A 19,156-nucleotide genomic window follows, 5' to 3' on the forward strand; every position below is an offset into this window, starting at 1 on the left:
TTCTTTCCTCCCAACACTGATGCGAGCAATGCTAAAGACACAACGTGACTGGGAATGCCTCGTATATTTTGTTTTATCCCCACAGCTTGCTTGGATGGGATGCTCCGTTAATAGTCGGTGACGGTATGCGCCATAAATTTTTAAAATACGGCACTAGACATTCCCACTACTTTCACTCCTCACTACTTGGTAAGAGAACCACTGGTTACAGTAACATAAAATCGTGGTCACTTAGATTTATGTTCCATTCACTTGCGTCCACTGCTGATAGCTGTCCTGGTTGGCTCGGGATATAGAAAAACCCACCTCGCTAGACACGGGCAGAGCTGCTTTGAGGCTGTGGCCTCCAGGCTGGCTTACTGCAGGATGACTCATTTGAAAAGGAGTAGACTATCCCAGTGGCCAAGAGTTTCTCACCAAGCTGCCATACAACTCTGGGGGAGGGGAGGAGGAGAGGAAGAAAAACCTGGAATCTATTCACAACCATTTTCGGGAAGACAGCCCAAACTTCTGTCAACCTCCAGTTTATCCCAATAAGGGAAGAAAAACAAAGATATTGGACACTTAACCATAGTTGAACTTCATGCTAATATACAAAACTAAGGTAAAAATAAGAGAACCCAAAACAATGACCTACATGAAAGATACAAGTTATTTCACATGTGCTGAGGGACATAGTATTTAAAGGAAACCTTCTAGAACTCTGAAGGACCACCTTATACTTCTGTATTAACAAACCCTCACAAAAGAGGGAAGAAAATATTGTCTTCATTGCTAAATCATTTAAAAAGTGACCCACTCATTTCTTAGGTTAGATTTTTCACCAAATAGGTTTTTTTTTTTTTAAATATATTTTATTGATTTTTTACAGAGAGGAAAGGAGAGAGACAGAGAGTCAGAAACATCGATGAGAGAGAAACATGGATCAGCCGCCTCCTGCACATCCCCCACTGGGGATGTGCCCGCAACCCAGGTACATGCCCCTGACCGGAATCGAACCTGGGACCTTTCAGTCCGCAGGCCGACGCTCTATCCACTGAGCCAAACCGGTTTCGGCCAAATAGGTTTTTTAATGCCATTAGAAATTCACAACCTAAAATGGAAATATAATTTTCTCTTTAGGAAAAAAAATTCATGATATTATAGGTAGGGATAAAGGTACTATCTAAATATTAATAATTCCAAGTGTCCTGTGAGGGAAAGGTTTTGTTTTGTATGTATGCGTAGGTTTTTTTCCTAATTAAAAGAACTTCTCAAAGTCATAAAACTAAGAGAACATAACAGAACTAAGTTGCTGGTCTCAGATTTTAGGCGCAAGACATTAAATGAATTACAATGCATGTTTATACTATGAAAAAAGTAATAATGGACAGGTTTATAGTGTTATAAATCTACCTTTAAAAATTAACATGTAAGGACATGACAATGACAGTATTTTAATTAGCAACTCCATTGTTAGTTGCTTATTTCCCCAATCTTGAATTCATAAACAACCTAATTACTTTGGAAAGTGCTGGAAGAGCCCAAACCGGTTTGGCTCAGTGGATAGAGCCTCGGCCTGCGGACTCAGGGGTCCCAGGTTCGATTCCAGTCAAGGGCATGTACCTTGGTTGCAGGCACATCCCCAGTAGGGAGTGTGCAGGAGGCAGCTGATCGATGTTTCTCTCTCATTGATGTTTCTAACTCTCTATCCCTCCCCCTTCCTCTCTGTAAAAAATCAATACAATATATTAAAATATTAAAAAAAAACAAAACAAAAAAACCCTGGGATTTAAAAAAAAAAAGTGGTGGAAGAAAGAGCCTATGGCTTCTTGATTTGTTCTAAAAGACATTTCTCCATTAAATATCACCCTATTAAGTTTCAGAAATGCATATACCCATTCCAAGAGCTATATCAAAATATACACTGGGCTCTTTTTCCAAAGACTCATACTTTTTCTTCAAGGAATGAAATTCTGTATCTAATTTTAATGCTTAAGGATAGCCTTTCAAAAATAGTTTTCACATACCTATTTATTAATTTACAGAAGCAAGTGAATATCCTTGTTGTTCCTTCATATATATATTCCTTTAGCAATTGTCTAATGTATGGGTTTGAGATTCTTTAAAACTTCAATTGCAGTGTTCAAGCAAGAAGATGCCTCACAACACAATTTTTATAAACGGCATTCAATTTAAAGTAGGTGAAGGCCTTATTATGGGCCTACTATTTAAGCTTCATAAAAAGAAATCTTTTTATCTAGATAGCAAGGTTATATTCTCATTTAAGATTATATATAAAGAAATTCTCATTAAGTCTCCCTTGATTATATGATTCATCAAATATCCTATTATGCATGTTAAGTTTAAATATATAGTATTACTATCTCCTAATGTACAATTTTTAGTGAATTTCCACTATACATATCAAATTACTACTACTATAGAAATTTAAGAGTGAGCTTGTTTTGAAATTTCACACATCTCAAATATTGTAAACAACCTATTAAGTCTGAACAGGTGTCTAGTTTTGTTGCCTCAAAACAGGGACAACTATGTTAGACATTCTGATAAGAATTTAAGTGCCTATTCTGAGAAATGTATTTTTTAAAATATATTTTTATTGATTTCAGAGAGGAAGGGAGAGAGAGGTAGAAACATCAATGATGAGAGCTGCCTCCTGCATGCCCCCCACTGGGGATGAGCCTGCAACCCAGGCATGTGCCTTTGACCCTAGTGGAACCTGGGACTCTTCAGTCCATAGGCCAACACTCTATCCACTGAGCCAAACTGGCTAGGGCTGAGAAATGTATTTTTTAATCCCTTAGTATTCTATATGTATTGCATTTGCTTTAGTCATGACCACTAGTCTCTACCATAATACACTACTTTAAAGTTCAAGTGATGCTTAATTAATTCTTAAACTGTAATTTAGCCTTATCCTAAAATCAAGTGCTTTTTCCATTGTCATTTGACTATGGCTGATCTAACATTTGCTAAAGAGTTCCCAGGAGTTACTGGGTTACTAGTTTCAACTGACCCTGGAAACACTAAATGGCTGCTTTGGAGGCTTTATCTTAATAATACTGAGAGCTAGATACATTTGAGAAGACAGGATTAAATTTTTAAAAAACACTCAAGAAGGCTAGGAGCTTTACAAATTACTTTTCAAAATTAGTTTTCAAAATAATAAAATATTAAGTATCTGCATAGATTGAAATTAGTGCTATAGGCAGTTACCAGAGGTCAGGCCACCGGATCAAAGAGACTACTAGTCATTTTTCTGATACTTTAGAAACTAATGTCTTCTAAAGTGAGGTCTAAAATGAGTCATACTAATACCAAATTGCACTCACAGAAAGACTCCATTATATTTTGACGTTAGAGCAAGGGATAAACAATTATAACAAATCAAGAACTACTAGAAGTTTAACAGCATGGGTATTACCTTGGTAAAAAATTAATGCTAAAAGTCACTCTAAGGCTATTAATGACCTGTTCTCCTAGTAACAAGGTAGTTTGTCAAATATTTATGTGATATTATCTCTAGTCATTGAAATACCCTTACTGCCTCCTTGCTAAAAACTTTCCACCAGCTTGACACCAGCATTGAAAAACCCCAAATTATCTTCAGCTTTTCAGTGTAATTTTTTTAAGTTTAATTTGAAGCAATTTCACAATTGCTTTTTTACCTTCCCCCCACCCAAATGAGACTTGCTTTGGAGGAGGAGGGGCGGGGGGTGGCGGGAGGAAATGCAGATGTACATAGGAGTCAGCTCTTGTGTGAGGGTCATTATCAAAGCCCAATATTTTTAGGCTAATTGCTCCCTAGTTTTTATATTCAAAAATTAATCTCTCTGCATGAAAAAGAAGGGTCCACTACTATATTAAAAATATAGCTTCTATAATTCACTGTTATGAACAACATGAAGCAAATCTACATCACTTGGAAAGAGATATCAAAATGTCTATGTGTGGTGAAAACATTAGGTTAACTATGCATTTTCCAATCAGCTTTACAGAATTTCTCCCAAGTTCCCCTTGAAGAGAATAAATCAGAACAAAGCAGAAGTGTAATTTCAATGAAAAATAAACATGAACCCCCTTCTCCCCAAGGTTGTGAATTTTAAGGCCCAGGATAGTAGATCCCAAAGGGTTGCAATTTTCCTATCTGTAACAACCTCAAATCAGATAAGATATATAGGAAAATGGACAAGTTGTATATTAACAAAATACAAGACTATCTTGCAGTTTGCCTTAAAAACATCTATTCTAGTGATTTAAGGCAGATATTGAGAAAGCATTATGATTCTTAAAGCAGGAAAAAATACATATCTCCTCCTATCCCCCTAGAAATTATACCTGCTCAAAACATATCCTTTTGGAATTTGCCTTAAGCTCAGAGGTTGAGCTGTTTCACTAGACAATTAAAACACAGAAAAGCAACTTGTTCCATACTAATTATCAGAACTCCTGCCCCAGCTTTTTTCAGTTTAAAGAATCATCACACTTAACCCCAGAATATAGCTTGTATTTTAATGGAATACTCAGGTGGATTTTCACTTGAACACTTAAGCCAAGCTTTAGGAGTCTGGGTACAGTGGAAGACCCCAGTTTGGTTTCTGTATTAAAAGAGGGGGAAAGGAGTTTACCCAGATCATCTCCCCTTAAGTTGTTGGTAATTAAAGCAGGAAACTCATTTGTGAATTAGACAAGATTGAGTTAGATATATTTCATCTCATATTAAAGACCAACTTGAGTAAAAGAGTACCAAGAGAAAATTGAAAACTCCAAGACAGTAATTTTCAGATCAATTTCAGCTTTACTTTGAATTTGTATGTATGCAATTGTGTGCAAAAATAATGTCTGTTCTTGACTTTACTGCAATGTTGACTTTCCTCTTGTAGTACATAAAAATAAACAATTCAAGCTTCTATGTATTTTATTGTTACCAAGCTTCCACAGAACATGTGTGCAAACTTCAGGTTTCCCATCTCAAACTAAGCTAACCAAAAATGCTCAAGTCAGCAAACAGCAAAATGCATTAAAGAGAAACCTCAAATAATCAAACTTTAGAACTAACTTTTTTATAATTAAACTAAGTTGTTGCTCCTTTCCTTTCATATGCATACACTGGGCTAAAGACTTCCAAAAATAGATCTCATACTTGGCACAGGACATTTAAAACAAGAAACAAAAACCAAGGAAACCAATTAGAGAAAGGAAAAGAGGTTTACGCTGACTGCAGTGCAAGCTTAGTCCACTTCTTCGATGGTGGGTCCCCCGGAGGCTCCGGACCCGCCGCCGCCAGGGCCGCCTTGGTAAAGTTTGCTGATGATGGGGTTGCACACTCTCTCCAGCTCTTTCTGCTTGTGTTCATACTCATCTTTCTCTGCCATCTGGTTTCGGTCGAGCCAGTTGATCACCTCCTGACACTTGTCGAGGATCTTGTTTTTGTCCTGCTCGCTGATCTTGCCCCTCAGTTTCTCGTCTTCCACCGTCTGCTTGATGTTGTAGGCATAGGACTCCACGGCGTTTTTGGCGGCGACACGGTCGCGATTGGCCTCATCTTCCGATTTGTACCGCTCCGCCTCCTGCACCATCCGGTCGATGTCGTCCTTGCTCAGGCGACCCTTGTCGTTGGTGATGGTGATTTTGTTTTCCTTACCCGTGCTCTTGTCGGCGGCGGTGACGTTGAGGATGCCGTTGGCGTCGATGTCGAAGGTGACCTCGATCTGGGGGACCCCGCGGGGCGCCGGGGGGATCCCGGTCAGGTCGAACTTGCCCAGCAGGTTATTGTCCTTGGTCATGGCCCGTTCGCCCTCGTACACCTGCACCAGCACGCTGCTCTGGTTGTCTGAGTAGGTGGTGAAGGTCTGCGTCTGCTTGGTGGGGATCGTGGTGTTCCTCTTGATGAGGGGGGTCATGACGCCGCCGGCCGTCTCGATGCCCAGCGACAGCGGGGTCACGTCGAGCAGCAGCAGGTCCTGCACGTTCTCAGACTTGTCTCCGATGAGGATGGCCGCCTGCACCGCGGCTCCGTAGGCCACCGCCTCGTCGGGGTTGATGCTCTTGTTCAGCTCCTTGCCGTTGAAGAAATCCTGCAGCAGCTTCTGGATCTTGGGGATGCGGGTGGAGCCGCCAACCAGCACAATCTCCTGGATCTGGCCCTTGTCCAGCTTGGCGTCGCGCAGCGCCTTCTCCACCGGCTCCAGGGTCCCGCGGAAGAGGTCGGCGTTGAGCTCCTCGAAGCGGGCGCGGGTGATGGACGTGTAGAAGTCCACGCCCTCGTACAGCGAGTCGATCTCGATGCTGGCCTGCGTGGACGAGCTCAGGGTGCGCTTGGCGCGCTCGCAGGCCGTGCGCAGCCGCCGCACCGCGCGCTTGTTGGGCCCGATGTCCTTCTTGTGCTTGCGCTTAAACTCCTCCGCCAGGTGGCTCACCATGCGGTTGTCGAAGTCCTCGCCGCCCAGGTGGGTGTCGCCGGCCGTGGACTTCACCTCGAAGATGCCGTCCTCGATGGTCAGGATGGACACGTCAAAGGTGCCGCCGCCCAGGTCGAAGATGAGCACGTTCTTCTCGCCGCCCGCGCAGCCCTTCTTGTCCAGGCCGTAGGCGATGGCCGCCGCCGTGGGCTCGTTGATGATGCGGAGCACGTTGAGGCCCGTGATGGTGCCCGCGTCCTTGGTGGCCTGGCGCTGCGAGTCGTTGAAATAGGCCGGCACGGTGATGACCGCGCTCTGCACCTTGCCGCCCAGGTACGCTTCGGCGATCTCCTTCATCTTGGTGAGGACCATGGAGGAGATCTCCTCCGGGAAGAAAGTCTTGATCTCGCCCTTGTACTCCACCTGCACTTTGGGCTTCCCTCCCTCGCTCACCACCCGGAACGGCCAGTGTTTCATGTCCGACTGCACCGTGGCGTCCTCGAACTTACGTCCGATCAGCCTCTTGGCGTCGAAAATGGTGTTGGTGGGGTTCATGGCCACCTGGTTCTTGGCGGCGTCGCCAATGAGGCGCTCGGTGTCGGTGAAGGCCACGTAGCTGGGGGTGGTGCGGTTGCCCTGGTCGTTGGCGATGATCTCCACCTTGCCGTGTTGGAAGACCCCCACGCACGAGTAGGTGGTCCCCAGGTCGATGCCGATAGCCGGGCCGCGGGCAGACATCCTGACTGAGAGGCGAGCGGCGTGAGGCGAGAACACCAGGGAGAGAAAACCCGCGGCGTCAACTAACGGTCGCCGTGCACCTGACCCTGGCCGAGCAGCAGCGCCTCCCGCTCCGCGCCGCTCGGGTCCCGGCTCTTATAGCCGCCGCCCTGCCGCCCTGTGGGGAATCCCAGAGCCAATCGGCTCCCAGGACCGCCCGCCGAGGCTTGCCTTGGTCGGAGTGACCCGCCCGGGGCCCAACAGCTTTCCAGTGAGTGAGGGGCGGGACCGCGGCCCGCGCCAGGCGCCGAGGGGCGGCCGTTATGCAAATGAGGCCCCGCCCTTGTCTCCTAGCGGCCGGGTCCGCGGCTGCTCTCGCGCTGCCCGGCAGCTTGGGGGCGTTAGGCTCGCACACGCCCCCCGCGCCCCCAGGTGTGTGCGCGTTTTCTAGATCTTTGCCTTCCCTAAGGCGGGATTCGTCAACGTCCTTTAGATTGGCAGGGCACGCGGCCAATGGGCAGCGCGGGCTTCCAAGTGGGGCGGGGAAGGAACGGCTGGGGCGTGGTGGGAGCGGGGCGCGGAAGGGGACCGGGAGAGGGGAGTCGCCGGGGCTGTTCGCCCAGTTTCTGGGCCCGAAGTGCAGTTCAGCACCAAGTGAACCGACTACCCGAGCACTCGGGGACAGGGCAGTTCATTGGGTGGGCTGCACCGAGGAAAGAGGGCCAGAACCTGCTTTTTTAATGTTGACGTGGCCTCGGCGTGAAGGCGACTCCCCCTAAGTCGGAGGCGAAAAGGAAATAACCCTGGTGTGCTGGGATCGGGCTGCCGGCCGCCCAACATTTTACTGGGCACTTGGCGTACTTCGCAGCGTCTCAGTAGGTGTGAGCGCTCGGTGTAAACTGCCTGGCGGGCGAGGACAGCAGGAGCCCGGGCGGGAGCCCGAGAGAGAGCCCGAAAAGGCCGACCTTCCTCCCCACGCCCCCACTCCCGCGCCGCGCGCAATAGGAACTGGGGAGTGGCTGCAACTCGCCTCCGCAGCGTTTGAACTTTCTCTACCTCGCTTTCCATTTTTCCCGCTGGCCCTGCCCCTTTAAGCTTCCTGATTTCGTCTCCCACTGCTTCTCTCCACTGCTTGTTTTATTTTGGATTTCAAGGGCTTTATCAGCCACTTTGAGTTAATCATGGGATCAATCTATAATCAGACCCTCACGTTTGCTCCCTAAAATAACCCAGCCTCACGCCCAGCCCCCCCCCCCCCGCCCGATCCTCTCATCCCCAGCCGCCGCGCACGCGCTCGTGTTTGTGACCCGAGTCGTGTTTGTGACAGCTCGCCCGAGTGAGACTTTCTTTAGCTCACGTTACATTAGAGGCATAAACCCTCAGAGAAGGTAGGTGAAAAGAACAATTCGTTTCCTAAGAGGAGCCTGAGACTAGGGTTGGAAGTCCTGCCTGGCACCCGGTGCCGGGGTAGAAGCTGACTCCGATAAATGGGCTCCTGAAGGAAACAGCAACAACATCGCTGGGCTAACACTTCGCATGGCGGGAGGAAGCTGTAGGCATTTCTTCAACAAGCTTTAAGGGGTGCCGTGTGAGAGTAAGAAGACAAATGAGACTGTCTTTGTGAGGTTGAGAGTCTAGTAAAGAGATAAACGTAATTGGAGAGCAGTGCTATGGCAACACAAAGGAGGGGCACATGCAGACGGGAAAGTGTCGGCGAGGGCTTCCTGGGAGAGGTGACATGCCGAGCCAGGCGCGGGAGTTTGCCAGCAGAGCGGGGAGGAAAGGCATTGTTTGCATGGGTTGTAGTAGCTGGGGTACGAGGAAAGCATCGTGTCCTGGGGCAACTACAAATCTTATACAGACTGGTGGTCCTACAGGAGCGGGGATGCAAGCAAGAAAGAGCGTCTTCGGGTGGACAGGATGGGTTCAGGAACTTCATCTGCCAGGATTTCCACCCCCTGGGGCTATGGGAGGTGGGGAACATCCTTTGAAAGAGGGTAGGAACGGATAGCCCATATCCAAGTTGTGTAAGACAGTGCTGGAGCAAAGTTTTTGTCTGGGAAACATAAGTAATCTGTGGCCTAGAAGTAATGTTGCTAGAACCCTATAAAGCAGCGGTTCTCAACCTGTGGGTCCCGACCCCTTTCGGGCCGAAGGACCCTTTCACAGGGGCTGCCTAAGACCATCGGAAAATACATATATAATTACATATTGGTTTTGTGATTAATCACTATGCTTTAATTATGTTCAATTTGTAACAATGAAATTGGGGTCACTACAACATGAGGAACTGTATTAAAGGGTGGCAGCATTAGGAAGGTTGAGAACCGCTGCAAAGCCTATCAATGAACATTTACCTTTCTCTTACCTAGTTGTATATGTAACCTCCAACATTTAAAAACACGTTTCCTACTAATTTGTTCACCTCATTAGTTAAATAGTATGGTTTTAACTACAATTCCCATCTCCTTTTCCATGGAAAAAAAATTAAAGAAAAATATGAACTAGGAAATCTTTTAAAGAAAATATTAGGAAGACAAAGATAAAACCAAAAGTTTTCTACTGAAGCTGCCTTAAATTGTGAGTACATATCTCTTGATTTTATTCTTGCAAATTATTGTCTTTTATGTAGTTATTTAAAAAGGGGGGATTAGAGGGCTGGAGAACCATCCAAATCTTTGTAGAACTAATATGATGTGATTTAGAAACAGACTCTCAGCTACAACTGAAAGCAGAACTGTAAGAAAAACAAACTCTTCAGATCTCTCACACATTTACCCCAGGCAAGGCAAGATTGCAAAAAGCAAACATGCCAATTGGTATACACAAACATTAAAATTAAAACTTCAGGAGGGAGAGGTTCTTAGTAACTATGTACTATCTCTATGTACAGTTATTACAAACAACTCTTGCAATCTAAACGACCACATTCATCTATAACATGGCTTTGTAAAACCACAGTAGCAATTTATCTGTATTTTCATTAGCAATATATCTTTTTTCTGCTCTTTTTACCTAGTAAACATGTTTCACACTTTAGATGGCATCCTGAGCTTTCCCTAAAAAGACGCAGTATTTGCATTTGATCTTATATGAAACTAGAGGCCAGGTGCACAAAATTTGTGCACTGGGGTGGGGGGGCGGTGTCCCTCTACCGGCCTGCACCCTCTCCAATCTGGGCCCCCTTGGGGGATGTCTGCCTGCCTGTTTAGGCCTGATCTCACAGGTCTCACAATCTGGGACCCCAGGCTCCTAACTGCTCGCCTACCTGCCTGCCTGATTGCCCCTAACTGCTCCCCTGCCAGCCTGATTACCCTCAACTGCCCTCCCCTGCTGGCCTGATTGCCCCCAACTGCCTTCCCCTGCCACGACCCGCCTCCTCCGCTGGGACCGTCCTCCTCCACAAGAGGTGGTGGAGATGCCCGGACAGGCTGCCTATGCCCTGCATAGAGCTGCGGGACCCCCAGGCCTCACCGTGTGGATCAGCTGCCGGGACCTGCCTCTGTGCATGTGGCCATCTTGTGACAAAGTCGTGCGAGGGTGTGACAGCACCTAGGCTTTTATTATATAGGATAAACTTTTTTTAGTCCTAGAACATTACCATACACTGAGCATCCTTGGAATTTTTACGTTGTTCTATATTGGTATTGATTTTTTAAAATCTTGTTCTTTTTGATGATTGTGGCTCAGAATTCATTAAAAATGTAGTCTATTAAAATTATCAACTTAGCAAATTTATGATCAAATAATATTCATCACAGCCAGCACAGTGGAGCAAAACAGGTAAACTCTACTAGTGGGAATGTAAATTAGTACAGTCTTTCTGGAAGGCAATGTGATAATATTTTTTCTTTACTTTAAATGCGATCATATCCTTTATTTAGCATTACCATGTGGGATTCATCCAGAAATAATAGAACATTCAGGTAGTATTATTTATGATAACAACATTAAAAAGGAAATGGCTTAAATATCTGACAATAAGAAAATTATTACATCAATTATAGTATATCTATATGATGAATTATTATGTAGCCATAAAAATTGTTTACAAGAATTTTAATGACACAGAAAAATGTTTTTGACATAATTAAGTGGAAAATAAGATACAAGACTTTTGTAACTTCTTATCCCATATGTAGGATAATCTTATGTATATGAAAAATGCATCAAAATTGGTTCTCTCTAGATGGTAGGATCAGTAATTTTTCTAAATACCCTTATGTTTTTACAATTCATTTTTGAAACTTGACTATTAACATTCACTCAAGACAAAGTTTACTAATCCTACTACTTACATAGAAATTACTACTGATTTTCACCAAATGAAATCTGTTTGGCAGATTATAAATATTATGTGTTTCAAAGTATTTTTAAAATCCAAAGGCTGAGGTTCAGCACAGTGTGGAAAAACCAAGAGTTTTAGTATATATCAAACCCTCTTTAATTAATCCTTAACAGCCAGAAAAGTACCTGGAACACAGTAGTGATTCACTAGTTCAATGTTTATTAAAAGTGACCAAAAAAACTGAATATTTTTCCTGTATAAGAGGAAGGTTATCTGCCTACCTCTTATATTTCTGTACTCAAACTGCAAATATCAAAAGATGAAACAAAGTCACATCTGAAAATACTTGTACTAGAGACACAAAGATGAATAAAATAAGGACTAAAACTTTGTACATGGATAGTCAGGCTTGCTCTAGGGAGACTAAGAATAAATTTTTTCCCAAATTACTAGGGGGAAAATTTTATGGATTTTTCTGGCACCCTCTCAGTCCCTACCTACCCAGGTTCAACCTTCATAAAGTTTGTGGATTGATTTGAGGAGGTAATGTTGACCTGAAGAGAAGGTGGAGTAAGTAGCAGCCTATAAGTTGAAAACCTATGAGCAAACTGGTGTCAAACTAATTATTATATTTAAGACCTCTGTACATACTGTCATTTTGTAATTCTTGGAAGTATCCTGTCCCAATATATTTATCCAATCACCTGTCATATAGGAAAAATTTCACTGTTTGCTTCTTTGAGTCTTGGAAAACGGTCTTTAAAAGTTACAATTAAATTATGGATACACGGTAGCCTGGGGTAGGACACTACCATGCCTGGCACTGCCGGCTATCAGAACCAAACCTAGAAAAAAGGTTTTTCCAGGAGAGAAATCTGTGACCACAGCAGATTATAAATACCTACTTCAGTTTTGTAGAGGGCTAACTTGGAGAATAGACTCTTGTGGAGTAGTCTGAAATAATCTGAAAGAAGTCAGACTCAATATGCCATTATTGGTGACACTTACTAAATTAAGTGAAATTAAAATTAACTGAAACGATGACAATCGTCTTTGAGAACTGATCTGAAATGAAGAGAGTACTCATTGCTGATCACTTGAAACAAAATTAATAAGCTCTTTAAGTGAAAAGAAACAAAATGAATTATACTGGTTAGGAAGTTATTTCTATAAATAAATTGTTTGTTATTCTGAAAAACGAATTAACCAACCCTTTGAAAGAGCTAAATACTATGTCAGTGGATTCTTATAAATGTTTATTTTTGTATTATAAAGAAACCTAATTAATGTGTTGCCACCTGTGTTTGCTATGAATTAGTACTTTTGCAGTCATTGTGTATTAAAAAAAAACAGGATTTGGCAGTAATCATTTTAGTAATTCTCTTTGTGTACTTCTGAAGCTTCTCAGGACTACTATAATTAGCTACGTCAGATAGTTTATTATTTTGGTATTACAGAATGGAAGGAATTGATAACATTACAGACAAATAATTTTTTAAAAGTCAGGTTGAAAAGTACAGTATAAATAAAAGTAATATACAAACAGTTTAACTTCTGAACATAGAGGAGGGAATTTTATTAGGTAAAAGCAATGGATTAGAAATGTAACAAAAATTCTCCATGTAACCCAATAAACTCCATTTTGTAGTAATATACAGAAAATAATCAAATTGTAGAATGCATTTAAATCACTTTTTATTCCTTATATTCATATTTTAGTAGTCAAAATTTAAGCATATTTATTTTGTGAATCTAATTCTACCAGTCAATTAAAAATTATTGAATCTCTACTATATTGATCTGGAACCTTTAATTATTGATAATATTTTTTATCTTTTCTGTTTCCTACTTGTTATAAGTCTGTTGTTCTGTAGGCTTTCTCATGCTCCCAAAAGAGATTAACTCTAGTTTTGTTTTTTCAAAAACTAACAGTTTTCTAAACTTATTTGTTTTATTTTAAAGCAATTGAATTCATATGATTTTGAAATCTTTAGTGGCTTTCTCTTCTCCCTTCTTGCTGCTGGACCCACACATTGTAATTAACTTTTTCTGATTTTTTAATCTAATTATTAGAATGAATATTCAAGTTATCTATCTTATAGCTAGAGAGTTTAAATTACTTAACCTCTGCATATACTATTATGAATACTCTAAGTTAGATCTCTTTGTGCAACTCCTTATTAAAATATTTGAATAGGTATGAAAACATAATAAACATTTCTGAAAATATATGACATCTTAATATTGTACAATAAAATAATAACAATAATAATAATGAATTGGGTACACAGTTAACCAAAAGTAAAACTACAAGTATACTCACAATAAGAAAATAATATGGCTAGAAATGTATTTTTTGAAAAGTATTTGTAGCCAGGTTAAAATTTCACCAAACATTTCATTTCCCCATGAAAGGACTTTTAAAATGTTAATCATTATTTTATTCGATACTTAGTTGAATTTTATCTTGAAATTTGAAAACTGAGAAACATTAATACTAAAAACAAGTGTTTAACAGAAACTCATTCTGTCCTATTAAGGTATATTGCTAAGTTCAAAAGAAAATAATGCCTTAAGATACACTCTTTTTGGTTGTCTGTGAATTGTGAAAATCTACCACTATTGAAGAAATAATACCACTTCTGTTTTTTCCTTCAAGTTAACAGACTTAAAAGGAAGCTTCATTAATATTAATAATCAAGTTTGTATCATATATACAGTAAAAAAAGGGTAAATGTTACATTACAGTAATAATGATATTATCTTTTCGTTAAAGTATTGTTCTTGCGTTTTTTTCTCTGTACCCACATTTTTATTTACATTCTACATATTTTTATGTATTTTTAACTGTCTAAAAGCATTTAATAATATGTAAACTCTGATTCAGATTAAGTTTAGAATTATATGTCTACACAGTTATGTGATTACTAGAGGCCCAATGCATGAAATTCGTGCAAGGGGCTCGGCCCTAGTGGCCGTGGTGGCTGCCTCAGCCCTCACAGCCCCAGCTTCATCCGGAAGGTCAAGGTCATCTGGAAGGTTGTTGGCTGCCTGGTCTAATTAGCATATAATGCTTTTATTACTATAGACAGATATTTACAGTAGCCTAGCAAGCCTTTTAGAAGGGACCCTTGAAGATAATCAGCATATAGTTTCATTTTAGTGTAACTTTACCCATTGAAGTCTTAGGAATATTCTACTTTTCTTTATTTAGCAGATTTTCCACAGATACTAAGAGAGTCACCGTGATTCAATTTTGTCACAACAAAGTGATTTCAAAGTGGTCTTTTCTGAGTTTTCTTGGATGCTTGTAACTGGAACATTTGGGGCTGATGAGGTTTGTCAGGAAGACAGAAAAGATGGTGTCACTTCAGATCTGATATTCCTGGGTCTGGATTTAAAGATTATCTGTTGAAGATTGATTCTTCCCCAGGTCCTCTCCAAATTCAGATCTCACTTCTCCAGAGGTTTAGAAGGCCCTATTTCACCACTGCCACACAGAAAAAGACAAAACTCAAGAAAGATAATATTACAAGTTGACTGCAAGATACATGTCTTAGGTCAGAATTTTATGGCTTTTGGCATCAGACCAGCACACTATTAATAGAACAAAGAATGGAAACAAAAGCATAGTTCCTAGAACTTGAATTTATTTAATTTCTTCCCCAGTGTAACTCATTATACCCTTCAAATATAAGGCGTTCTTATCACTCAAATAATTCTCCCAACTATAGGGACACTTTTTCACCCCTTGCATTATCTAAGCTAGAATGGGTAAAGCACATAAATATGTGACATAAAGATAGGATGTCAGCCAGGTAGATGAAAGTAGGGAGGAAGGAAACAGTAAGTGTTTTCCTTCAAATAATTTTACAGTGTACTTTAACTTATTACTGGCAAATCTGTTTGAAACATAGACCTAACAAATTTAAAAGTGAAACATCAAGTTTAACATGGTTTTCTCCAAATATTAAATACTGAATACCCTCTGTAAATGAAAATAAAGTACACACACACAGATTTTTCCTTCAGATTCCTAAATTCACAGCTTCCCTAACCTGCCCCAGTGATTGTGGGTAAAATTATATTTTTTGCAACAACACTTTGCCTTAATTTTTTAACAAAGAAATTGTTTCTTAAAATACTTCTACCCCCCACCCCCACATCAGGGAACATATAAGCATTTGAAAGAAAAGATGACTTTCATAATTTATATGCTTAGAATTATTTCATCTAAAAATGAATTCTGCTAATTCCCATTGGTATAAGCAATTGCTTTAAATAGAATAAAAACATAGTAACTTTTTAAAGTTTAACTGGGGGCTTCATAGGCTGTCTACCTAACTATTCCTTTCTGAATAGGTGAGGATATAGAAATTTTCTCACATAAAGTTAATATTCCTGACTCTGAAATGAAACCATGTCCTTTTTTTTTTGGGGGGGGGGGGAGGTCATCCTTTGATTTCCTGTGATTTCTGACTTATTATAATGCCAATTATACATTGATGCATTCAATTCAGAGCCAAGCACTGAGTTATAATCTTCACAACCATCTTTTCCTATTAACAAATGAGTAAGATAATGAGAAATCATAATGGTTTCCTGCCCCCTAGTGATCTGTGGTGGATTTTGATAGAAAGGATGAACAATTGTCACTAATGAATCTCAATGATTTGGTTTTCCTGAATATAAGGGAACAACTTAAATAGGACTTAAAGTTCTTAAAGCTAAAATCAAGTAAGCAAGTACATATAAATATGTAGGTGGTATTACATTGGTTTAAAATTAGCATGAATTTACAAGCTGCTACAGTCATTTAATTTTTACCAATACAAGTTCTAAATCCTTGCATTTTGCCTCTTGCTAGCATATAGTTTTATAAGTAGCTAGATTTCATCTGGTTTTAGTGAGACTCTTCCCATGTTACCCAGTAAATATGTCCTTGAGTTTGACAGACCATGAAAAGGAGTAACCTAAATTATATAGACATTACCCATTCTTCTAACTTAAAAAATAAAATTTGGCAGATAGATCCTTGAAGTAGTAGATTTAACACAGAAGTAAAACCTATTGTATAGGCTGTAGAAATCTGGCAATAGATGCAGGACATTAAGATCAGTTTCAGTTGGGAGGAAACTCTGACTTAAAACATTAAATAACTGTTCATTTGTTTAAACTTTGCCTCTAGGTTAGGGTGGATATACAGCTGTTTTTTCCTGAAATTATTTTTCATTTCTTTACAAGTACGACTTGTTAAAATTTACACTAGAAAGCCATAGTTGTTTTTTTGTAAATTGAATTACAAATGGCTAGAAAAAAATTTTTAATGTTTTTTATTGACTTTTTTTTTTTTTTAGAGAGGAGGGGAGAGATAGAAATATGGATGAGTAACATCTACATCCACAGGCTGCCTCCTGCACACCCCCTACTGGGGATCGAGCCCAAACCCAGGCATGTGCCTTGACCAGGAATCTAATTGTGGACCTCTTGGTGCTGGGTCAACTTTCAACCAGTGAGCCCCACCAGCTGGACGAAAAGAACAACTTTTGTTTTTAGGCAAATTTTGATTGCTCAATGAACTTTAATCAAATCAGTCACTATATGGTAATTAGGGATTTTGTCTTTTTAGCCAAAGAAATGAAAAATTTCTTATCCACATCTTTTGTTAAGGCAAAAAGAGGAAACTGTTTATTCTAGGGTCCTGATTTTTCTTGGGAATGTTTTCAAATGATTTTGAGTTATTCATCAGTTTCATAATCAGTAAAAGGAAATGAGCGTTGGTGGGGAAAATTAAAACATAAAGGTCAGGAATAAGGAAAAGAGAGGAGGATAGTTCACAAATATAGAAATATGTAAGCTGAATTCAAATTAATTTTTAATTGAGCACCTACCATGGGTCCCAAAAGTGGCTGACAATACCACTGTTTTAAATTTAAATAAAGAAAATGGAAACATATCAGTATTTAGTCTTTATTTCTAAAACATCATCCTGAATGACCCATTCAAATAAAAAGTTTTGTTTTCAACTGATTCTTTTTACATTATTCAGCATGTTCATTAGGTACCCACTATTACCAGCTATGTTACCAGGCACCTCAGCTGAGAGGTGATGAACAAGAAGGACAGTCTCATAGGAGCTTTATCACGTGTTCCTAGACTGAAAAGGCCCTTCTTTGTACTTCTTGGTAGGTGGAGTATGTAGCTTAGTGGTGAAATACAGAAATGTAGAAATCAGATAGGTCTAGGTTCAAATTCCAACACTCGTATCTAGTATTTAGTTTCTGTGTGGTCTCAGGAAAAAAGTCTCTCTGAACCTCAGTCCCCATCTGAAAAATTAGAATAATACTTACCTCATAAGGCTGTAAAGATTAGAATTACACATGTAAAGCATTTAGCAGCGTAAAAAGAGTGCTAACTAAATGGATGCGAGGATTACTAGTGAGAGCCTGGGATGGATGGATCATGGGTTTCCAAATCTGGCCTGCCACTTCAACTTCTTAACACCAAATATAACTCTACTTGCTTCAGTCCCCTGGCATTCATCTGTCACCCTGGCTACTATACCCCAAGTATTAAGGAGAACATACCACAAGGATATGTTCCCACAGAACTTTCCAGTACCTTAGGATCCTAGTAACGCTAGGGTGCCTGCAGAACAGTAGCATTTATCACTGAGAAGCATTTGATGATACACAGGAGGTGGGGATGGTGAGGAAAAATGAGGAACTGACCAAAGTAGATTAATGGAAAAAAAAAAAAAAAGAATTTTAACTCATAAAACCATTTAAAATTAAGAAAAAGAAACCAAATTTCTTTATTCTCAACTATATGTGCACTTACACATTCAGGTTATTTTTCTTTTGGTTGGTACCGATTTAGCTTTTAAAAATAATGACAAGTTTTTGTTTAGCAATTTCACTGTTTTTTTGGGGGGGGGGGATTTCCCAGAGACCTATTAAATATGGAAGTTCCTTAAGTGATTTAGGGAAACAAGTTATTGTTTTAACCAGGGAGAAAGTTGGCAAAAACCACCACCCTCACTTCCCATTCTTTTAGAATATAAAAATTGGTATATTATCTCAAGTATTTAGGCATGTCCTTGGCATGTTCATAATTGTTTTCTTGGGCATTCTATAGCTCTAACTCAATTTTTTAATCTATTCAAATTATTTTTAAAAAGTGTTTTGATTTTTAGAGAGAGGGCGAGGGAGGAAGAGAGAAACATTAATGTGGGATCGAAACATCGATTAGCTGCCTCCTGCACACCCTAAGACCAGGGATTGAGCCCACAACCCAGTCATGTGTACTGATTGGGAATCAAGCAGCAACCTTTCATCGCACAGGATGATGCCCAACCGAGCCACACTGGCCAGGGCATAATCAAATTATTTTAACCTACCAAATTACTTCAGTCTTTACTCAAATCACAGAAAATTTCAAATCTTTAATTTTTTATTCAACTTTTATGACTTGTTCATATTTTTGTCCTCAACCACATTACTTAAATGGGATTTTCCAGGTCAGTCTATTATTTTACCTTTTAATTGGTGCTCTGAGTGCCCTAGCAAACACCTTATTTTAATTCTTTTATTTTTATAACTAGCCCCCGGAATCCTTCTTCTCATTCTTGTCTGTATTCAAACTTCACACATTAAACATTAGCCATGTGCTATTTTACTTTATGTGGTAGGGCATTTCTCTGAATAAATGGGTGATTAAGAGTTCTTGTCCACTGCCCCTTGGTTGT

General features: G+C 40.4%; 2 protein-coding genes across 2 annotated transcripts in view; both read right to left on the reverse strand.

Annotated features, from left to right (window-relative positions):
- Positions 1-4,778: 4,778 nt before the first annotated feature.
- HSPA2 (heat shock protein family A (Hsp70) member 2) lies at positions 4,779-7,250 on the reverse strand. Its single transcript, XM_081105086.1, has one exon. The coding sequence runs from the start codon at positions 7,140-7,142 to the stop codon at positions 5,235-5,237; it is 1,908 nt and encodes a 635-aa protein (XP_080961212.1). The 5' UTR covers positions 7,143-7,250; the 3' UTR covers positions 4,779-5,234.
- A 5,838-nt stretch (positions 7,251-13,088) lies between these two features.
- Positions 13,089-19,156, reverse strand: part of ZBTB1 (zinc finger and BTB domain containing 1) — a 31,128-nt gene continuing 25,060 nt past the window's right edge. The window contains exon 3 of the mRNA XM_081086079.1: positions 13,089-14,899. Coding sequence (XP_080942205.1) covers positions 14,863-14,899 — 37 coding nt within the window. The 3' untranslated portion in view covers positions 13,089-14,862. The remainder of the gene's footprint in view (positions 14,900-19,156) is intronic.

Source organism: Myotis nattereri (assembly GCF_964212035.1).
Source record: "Myotis nattereri genome assembly, chromosome: 1".
NCBI classification, from domain to species: domain Eukaryota; kingdom Metazoa; phylum Chordata; class Mammalia; order Chiroptera; family Vespertilionidae; genus Myotis; species Myotis nattereri.